We start from the raw sequence: 9,351 nt of genomic DNA, 5'->3' as shown, positions 1-9,351 counted from the left end.
TCTCATGTATTTGAATTAGGTCTAGTAAAGTTTGAGTACGAGCTTTATTTGATGTTGTAAACTTATAGAGGATTTTGTATTTTTGTCATTCTTTTTTTCAGTTTTGAGTCATGATGGATAATATATAATAGGTGGAAATCAAAACCTCTTACCTACTTGAGTTATTATTTCTAATCTTGTATGTTCGAATTTTTAGGTATCTGTCCATTTTTTATAGTATTTTGACCATAGATAGAGCAAAGCTTAATAATATATGGCCTTACATGATCGGAATTATTAACAAAACCGTCAGTGTTATAATATTAGTTTTCTTTTATAAAGAAAATTGATAAGTTTTAGTGGTTACTGAATAAAATGATAGTTGTTGTAGTTCTCTTCCCTAATCAAAGTTGAGATGGGATTTTGGTTTTTGCTTTTGCTTTTGCTTTTAAAGTATATGGACCAAATATATATAAACATAGATATAAAGCTAAAAAATCCAAGAGCTCAACTTGTAATTTTAGAAAGAAAAAAAAGTACAAAGATACATCTAATATATTGGATGATAGAATGAAGGATATAAGTGACTTTTAATTTTAATGATGGATTAATTAAAAAAACAAGTTCAAAGGATGGTTATGACGATACCTATCTAACTTTTTCTCATAGCATCAACCATAAATTTTTAATTCACTAAAGAATTTGACCTACGAGATGAAAATATTTGCATACCAGTTTCTTTCTTCGCACACATAGACTCAAAATGCTTAAGCCAAAAAATATATATGTATAGTAAGTAGAGAGTTTGAGTATTAGAATGAACTCGCATCTCTCTAGAGCTATGATCATGATGTATTTATAGGTGTAGTTGACATTAAGACCTACCATAAAAGTCTCGGAGTTTGCGTTGGAAATGAGAATATCCTTTAATTTACATGAATTGATGCATGCGAGGGGCATGCCTTGTTTGGTATTTTGTTAGGGTCAGCCTCGGGGAAGATCGTGACCTAACACCTTCTTTTATCATATCTTTGGCTTAAGATAATCCTTTGGGTCGTCGAATCATGCATGAAACATGCCCCAATAGGTGCTTTGTAAGACTCGGCCTCAGCAAACCCAAGTCAACCCATTTTTCTAGGCTCACTTTGGCCCTAAATTGTCACTTTTTGTCGTTGCTAGATGCGAATTATGTTCTCTTTTTTATTTTGTTATTGTTGTTAAACATTCATTACATCTTCTGGTCCAAGATCATCCATAATGATAATAATACAAAGCTTTTAATTTGAGCTAAAGGCGCCTAGTTATACATCTCGATCTTGAGCAACTTAGATAAACAGAAGAAATAGTTGTAAATATAGCAATTAGATTTAAAATAGTTAAGTATATAACAACATTTTAAAAAAATGGTAAATTTTACAAAATATGTTAAAATTTATCAATGATATACAATATTGGTATATCATTGATAAACTACAAGAGTCTATCAATGATAAAAGTCCATCACTCATAAACTTTCCTATATTTACAAAAATATATATATATATATATATATATATATATATATATATATATATATATATATATTGTTATATATTTAATTATTATTTTTAAAATGTCTACCTTTATAATTACCCAAAACAAAATGTTAACCTCAAAATTGTATTTTTTTTTTTTTTTTTTAGTATAATATAAGTTGAGGATTTCGAATCACATACTTGTGTTTTGATGTAACACATATTGAATCCGAGTTGAGCCTTACTTTTGCCAAAATCTTTAATCTTTGATAAAAGATTAAAACTATTGCTCTACAGGTAAGATTAAAAATTAATTTGCGAGATCCAACAACACCTATATGGACCATTAATATACATAAAATAAGGAGAATACAATATTGGAAGGAAATCTTCAATTTAGATTTATAAATTCAATTATTTAGAAAAAGTAAATTTAATCTTTCATATCTTTCCATCATTATATGGACTGTGGTTCCCACAGATTAATTTGATATCCATAGATTCCTCGTTAATTAATTTGTTTAATAAAAACGACAAAGAAAAGACAACCACAGCCATAGACAATGGCTTTGTAACGAAGTTAAAAAATATATAATTGCTAATGGATTTGTGTCATCAAAAAACAAACATTTGCATATTGATTTTGAAAATGGTCTTCCCATTATATATTACAAACCTTTTCTGCCTTTTTTTTTTGGACCATGTTTGATATTTGTCTGACTTAGATATAACAAATCTCGATGTACCAATGTCCTTTTGTTTTTCAATTTATTAGAAATAATGTTTTAAGAGTATATAAGGTAAAACGAATAAAAGTTAAGAGTAAATAGTCGTGCAAAATATGGTTTAAACTAAAGTTTGTATCATCAAACTGGGGTGAATCTAAGATTTAAAAAAAAAAAAAAAACTTAATCAAGTTGAAGAAGACTATTTTCAAGATAAAAAGTACAATCTAAAATCCTGTAATTTAAGTTGAAAAAGATCAGACATATTACACATTTATATATATATATATATATATATATATATATATATATATATATATATATATATGGTATTAACCTAATTATGTATAAGAGAAAATTTTGGAGCCTGTATCAATTGATAATTATATTAATTTAAACTTTAGAAGTTAAATCAATTTAAACCTTGAACTTATTTAAATGTATCCATTTAAACTCTACCATGTAGTACTTGAACACGTTTATAAAATTTGAGAGTTTAAATTGATACATATATGAAAGTTCAAAGTTTAAATTGATGCATTTATGAAAGTCTAAATTATAAAATTGATACAACTATTGATTTAAAATTTAAATTGATAGAACTTCCAAAGTTTAAGATTTAAATTGATACAATTATTAATATAAAATTTAAATTGATACACCTTCAAAGTTCAAGAATACGATATTTGTCTCAAGAATAATAAGCAATGTTGAGCTGTGTGTTATTAGAGTAGATTCCAAGCTGCAAGCCATGCCAATGTGTGAGTTGAGTTGGTTCATATTATGTATTGGGTCACATGTCCAAATTCACTTTTGTAGACAACCTAACCCAACTAATCATATCTTGCAGGGGTGTTCAAATAATCCAACAAATCAGATTACTCGACCCCAATCGTAAGAATTGAGTTGGATTAATTTTTATTTTGGATTGAGTTGGATTGAATTTTTTTTTATATATTTTTTCAAGTTGGGTTAGATTCGAGTTACTTTTTTTAAAATTCGAGTTAACCCAATCTAACCCAACCTTAATTTCTAATATTATTAAGAAATATATAATATAACTTATACATATTATAATTCCTACATATTGTCATAAAGTCGGTAATATATATATATATTAGATCATGAAATTTAACTTTGGAGCTTTATGAAATTTTAGTTATTAATGTGTTGGAGGAAAAATTTAAGTATTTTAAGTTAATAAAAAAATATATTTGAAAAAAACAAATAAATAATCCAACAACTCAACCCAACTTAAATTTTAAGGATTGGATTGCCAATTTGAAACCAAGAGTTCAAGTTGGTCAAATAAATCTCTCTAACTCAATTTAATCCATAAAATCTTTTATTTTCTTTAATAAAAAAGTATTTAAGATCAAAACGAGAATTGAAATTTCTGACCTTTGTATTGAAGATTGTTTCAACCAATTTAGTTGTGTTCCTATTGGCATACTCACACCTAAACTTTTTTTCATCTCAATCCATATAGAAACTCGATAACCCTGAACTTTTTTTCGAGTAATCTAATTTAAGTATGTCAGACAAGTTGATCACCAACCAATCGTAAGATTATCAACGGTAAAAAAAAAAAAAAAAACACATTGAAAAACATCAATACATAAGAGCTTCTCAAAAGAAAAAGCTATAAATATTTGATAAATACTGCATATAACCAAATCAGGCTTTTCATTCTAGACCTCTTCCCATAGAATTCTGTAAATAAATAATACTTGTGGAACGATTACCCTATTGAAAACATGTTAGAAATAATTTTCCTGCTAGTTTGTAAGGATAAAAGCAGCGTAGACAAAGAGAAGCGAAAACTAAATATGGATATCATTAAAATCTTAATCATCTAGAAAATGAGATCAAAGATGATACACCAATCATTGTAAAAATGACCATTTAAGCTACATGGGTAACCAACATTTGATCAAGCACAGCCATGGGTGCTTTTAAAATAACTCACCAAAATCTGTAGGTGTGAAAAGAATATACAGTTGGGAATGTACCTTTCATGGATCAATAGCCATGGGTGTAATGCGCCTTTTGGCAGGCTTAACAGAGTTGCTTGAAGAGCTTATAGATACTTGTTTACTTGCCTTCTTTTCAATTTCGTGTCCTCTGCAGTCAGATTCAACGAGATTGTCTCCACTTGAAGCTTTTTCAATCACCATGCTTTCTGGCTTTTCAACGCTTTTGTTTTCATGTTTCCCTTCTGCTTCTATTTTCCTATTTTCGTAGTCATTTATAGTCCCCACATCTTTTAAACTCGTATTATGATCGGTTGTTGTTCCTATTTCATCTTCTACATTAATAGAAAGAAAACCATGAGGAAAAATTAACCAAAGACAAACTACTAATTTGAGAAAATATGACAGCAAGGAAGAAGTAAATGCTGACCTGACAGAGCGAATGGTAATCCTAGTTCGTCATTTTCAAATTCTACCAAGGTGCAGTAACCATCTTGAGAAGATACTGCTAAATAATGAGCATCTGCCGACCTTTTAAGAACAAGCCATTCAGAATTGAGTAAATGACCAACTGTGGTATGGTAGAAAGAAACTGCTAAAGAGAGTAGCTAAGAGACAGGAGTAAGAAATTTACCACGCTACATCCGTTATGGCAGCATAGTGAAGGCCAGCCATGATTGCTAGTGGCACAACACTTTCAGTGTCATATATGTACAAAGAATTTAATGTTGCTACTGCAAAAATCACCCGATGTGGAAGCTTAAAAAACCCAGCTGCATAATTCATGATACAAAAATTGAAGTTACCATTTTTTCCAATCTATAAAATTGTAAATAAAAACTAATTACGTAATGAATAAAACATGCTAAACCATCATCCAAGCACCTGAATTTAATCCTCTAAGTTTAAAAAGCTTTGGACAAAAGCACACTGCTACAACCGGCTTGCTGGCGCCAGGGAGCTGAATAGCAGGCCTGATCAGAAAAATGATATAAATTCAAGAAGGTACGTTCTTCATTGTTGAACCTTTCCAAGTATACCACTATGCTTGTAATGTAATTTGGCTCGGCTATAACAAAAGTTGAACTAACAATGACAATAGAGATGCAGGATATCACTATCATATTGCTTCAGCATGATAACCATTATTATCAAACTAGAAGTAACAAAGAATTGAGTCTTGCCTTGAGAGATCCTTTCTAGAAAATATATAGGCCGTATTTACCGGTTCAGATGCTGGCAATGTTTTACAAATACCTGAAAAGTGAAGGGCAGCAAATTATCAAAAGTTTACACAGAAAAATACCGTGCACCCAGGAGAAACAAGAGGTTCTAGGAAGGAAAAAATGCAAACGATATTTTCCTAATATGCTGTATATAGTGAAAAATGCAAGCTGTTCAACTCTTCCCTCTAGACTACTACGGAAACTCCGCGTGTCCCACATTTTAATTGTTTCCCCCGTAGACACCTAATGAATTGGAAGACTAAACTCCATAAAAAGGAGAGGGAACAGATGAGCACAAAGTGATCAATGACCTTGGACACCTTACAAACAGCAGGTTGGGAAAAAACGAAAACAAAATAACAGAATGAAATGGAACCAACAAAGTTCCTGTATGCTGGCGATCATAGGTAATCGACCTATTTGCATTTTGGTGTTTATCCAAACAGAAATAACTTGAGAACTATTTTTCAGTTGAGGTACCCAATCCAACCCAGCATGTGGCTACCAAGACCAACCAAAGGCCAACTTTCGATCATCCATTCAATTTCTTGGCAATGTTAATACTGGCAAGACAAATTAACTATAGATAGTTCATGAGTACCAAACCACATTCCCAATGGGAACCTCACAACATTTCTAGAATGAGGTGGATGATCTACATTCAATAGAATTATCAATCAAGTTAACAAAGAAATATAATATGGTGTGATAAATGCACCAGCTGCTCTAAACAATAAGAAAGGTCCATCATGTCAGCACAATAATTTTCCTATCATCGTAGAAAGATGATAAATAGCATTTGATGTCTAACCTAACCGTTACCTGCAGGCACGAGTAGAAAAGATCCATCAGGTGACCAGGCCAACCTTCGGAAGAAAGATGGCAATGTCTCGTCATGAAAGAGATGGTTTCTGGCAGACTGCAAAGTTGAGTATAGTTGACACTGTCAATACAGGTAATATCAATATACTAACTGCTTGAACAACTGTAATACTCTTGACATTTTCTACCTTAGAGTCATCAACTGCAACATTTTCTGCCTTAGTAATGACATGTTGACAAACATAAGTCATTTTCTCACTGTTTTTTACTTTTGTTGGGGGTTTGTAGCCATAGATTCTGCAACTTCTATCTGAACTCAGAGAAGCAGCATACTTTCCCAATGGGTCCAATGCTACACCTTGAACATAGTGCAAATGGGCGTCTAAAATCTGCTGTACGGATCCTGAAGAACATAGAGAAGAAGTGTAGCTAAACGGTTAGTAAAGAAAACAAGTTGAATTCTAGAAATGGTTAATAAAGCAAATAAGCATAATTTTCTTCTTATTCTGTTCAACCTTTGCTTACATCCCATATGATGCAAGAATTATCTACGGATCCAGATATTAAATATGCACCATCATGGGACCACTGTAGGTCCAGCACATCCTTCCGGTGAAATCTAGCAAATACACAGAACACAACAATTAGTGGAAATTCATGCAAGAGAACAATGACTACGAAATATCCCTACAATTACAACTTAAATCTGGTCTACTAGGTATGGTATTCTCACGGGACAGCTATTTAACCTACTATATTTCATAGCCAAGTTAATTGATAAAGTATTAAGTCATAGGTAGGCGGTCAAGAAGAATTAAACTCACTCGCTCTCAATCCTTTGTCATTTACAATAGTTCTTACCGACCACTAGATTGATACACATGGTTGGTAAATATGCTCTACCAAGTGTTTTCAAGACAAATTTTGAACTTCATGGCTTCCTAACAAGTTAAAATAGGGTAGGAAACCCCTTGGTAACGTTTTACTTGATTTTGAAGCACTTTTGAGTAGGAGTGTTCTAGCAGACTTTTTCTTGTATGCCCTTGTATTCTTTCCTTTTTTTTTCCTCACTGAAAGTTGTTTATATAAAAAAAAAAAAGAAAAGTTGGGATAGAAACAGCCTTACGATAATGTCTTGAGGACCTTCCAAGACTGGCCAGTTTCCACATGGTGCAATTTCCATATGATAAGCTCGCCTCCTGTAAGAAATGAGAACTAATATAAGGACTTAAATCTCCAAGGATTTAGTCACTGGCTCAAATATGTATTGAAAAAGTGAAAACACCAGCTGCAGTTAAGGAAAGTACTACCATCGGCACCAGAGGCAAGCTGTTCTCCTGCGAAAGATAATGGACATCAACTTCTAACTTTGGAGTAAGAAAAGCATACAAGCAAATACAAGATTGGAAGGGAGATGCTAATAGTACCACAAAATATGTAAGTTCATACCACCACTCCAACTCCTTAATCTTTAGTACTAAAAAAAAATTCTAAAACACCTTTTCGCAAAAGCACTAAATTGACCATAAAACCCTTTAATGTAGAATACGAAAATTATGGGCATTACAATTTTGGATGGTGTGGGCATCGAAGTGTGGTGGATACACACAAGTCACTTGCGTGAAAATCAGCAAACCTTTCCTTCCATGCCTTAAATCTTATTTCCTAAAGTGAAAAGACCCCTATAAGGGCAAGGAATGCCAATAGATACCTCTTCTGGGGTTATTTTAGTTAAAATGAATAATGGGATTTCCAGTGTCAGATACATTGTGATGGGACGAATGAAGTAGGTGAATGGTTAGATATTTGTGTAATGTAGTTAATAATAGTGTTTAACTAATTATAGATTTAATTAATTATTTAGAACAAAGCTATAATTATACACTTTTAGGAATCATATATATTTAAATAGAACTTTTTTCAAGAGAGTTGTCTCTCAACTCTAAGGGATGGATTTCTCTTGTTTGGTAGTGGATTTGGCATAATCTCGAACTCGCTGCACCATATGGGCTTCTTTGATTTTCAGAGACCTTGCACTACTCAGCCTCGAGTTGAAGTGGCTTAAACAAAGATCTTCCTCGCTATACCACCAACTTAGCTAACTGAGATTGGATTAGTTAGTAAATACCTCTTTTTGGCTGGCATGCCTCAAACAGCCTAATCTCGAACTGAGGTCCTGGAATCATAATCAGCCAGATTCTTCCAAGACATTTTGAAGGTTATACGTTCAAAGACTGGGAATGACTCATATATTAAGCTGATGGTTTACAGAGGGGATATTATTTTTTGTAGCACTAATGTAACAAAAGCTCAGATCCTAAATTTTTTACAGAAATATAGCTCAATCTTGAAGCAAAATATTGACATATACCAAACAAAGTGCTAATATACAACAAAAAGATTTCACGAAATGCACTAGCTTCATCAAACTAAACGTGATGTCGAGGAACCGAGGAACATTTTACATACCAGAAGGTGAGAAACGAAGACAATTAACAGCAGAACCATGGTAAGAAAGGCTGCTTTGATAAGTAGCACCAGGTACCTTTTTCTGTTCTTCCCCTGAATTTAATAACCAAAGCTGGAGGAATCGAGGGTAACAGTTAGCCCATTGCTATACATCCAGATACTCAGAACAAATCCTGGCCTAAGATTGACAATAAAATAAAATAAAATAAAATAAAAACCTAATAATTGAAGTTGGGCAGCCTAATTACATGAAGAATCAACATCAGAAGCGAAAAGGGAAACAGAATGTAGACCTTGATATCGAAATCGGCTCCGCCAGTTGCGAGGAGACCTGAAATTGGATGGAAATCTAGAGTGAGCACTGGCTTTGAGTCGTGCCAGTTGATCTGAAGCGTCCCACCCTTCATTTCTTTGAACTGATTCGAATTTAGAAAGGCGAAGTGAGTAATCGCTGGAGAAATTTTAGGGTTGAAGTGAAGAAGGAAAGAGGAAATGGCAGCTTGTGAAATTTTGGCGCCTTTTCAATGGGGCGGTGTGGAAATGCTGTGATCGCGCCCAAATTGGCGCCTTTTTGGAAAGGTTAAGTTCGAATCATAACATTAACTACAAACTGAAGAATTTAGGCCATCTCTCCAATGAAACT

At 32.7% G+C, this 9,351-nt stretch overlaps 1 protein-coding gene across 4 annotated transcripts; it reads right to left on the bottom strand.

Moving 5' to 3' along the window:
* Window positions 1–4,031: 4,031 nt before the first annotated feature.
* Window positions 4,032–9,351, bottom strand: LOC103485272 (chromatin assembly factor 1 subunit FAS2). 4 transcript variants are annotated; one of them, XM_008442821.3, is made up of 12 exons: window positions 9,002–9,351; window positions 8,709–8,820; window positions 7,550–7,576; window positions 7,366–7,438; window positions 6,755–6,858; window positions 6,428–6,642; window positions 6,240–6,336; window positions 5,376–5,448; window positions 5,077–5,165; window positions 4,826–4,964; window positions 4,622–4,722; window positions 4,032–4,523 (listed from the first exon to the last, which is right to left on the bottom strand). In XM_008442821.3, the coding sequence occupies exons 1-12, from the start codon at window positions 9,113–9,115 to the stop codon at window positions 4,234–4,236; spliced, it is 1,434 nt and encodes a 477-aa protein (XP_008441043.2). In that variant the 5' UTR covers window positions 9,116–9,351; the 3' UTR covers window positions 4,032–4,233. The 4 variants fall into 4 exon arrangements, with proteins under 4 accessions (XP_008441043.2, XP_050945003.1, XP_050945002.1 ...); XM_051089046.1 differs by having other exon boundaries at window positions 4,032–4,526; window positions 7,525–7,576; window positions 8,709–8,886; window positions 9,002–9,348; XM_051089045.1 differs by having other exon boundaries at window positions 4,032–4,526; window positions 7,525–7,576; window positions 9,002–9,348.

This window comes from Cucumis melo, chromosome 8 (assembly GCF_025177605.1).
Source record: "Cucumis melo cultivar AY chromosome 8, USDA_Cmelo_AY_1.0, whole genome shotgun sequence".
NCBI lineage: Eukaryota > Viridiplantae > Streptophyta > Magnoliopsida > Cucurbitales > Cucurbitaceae > Cucumis > Cucumis melo.
This window is presented reverse-complemented; position numbering and strand designations above follow the sequence as displayed.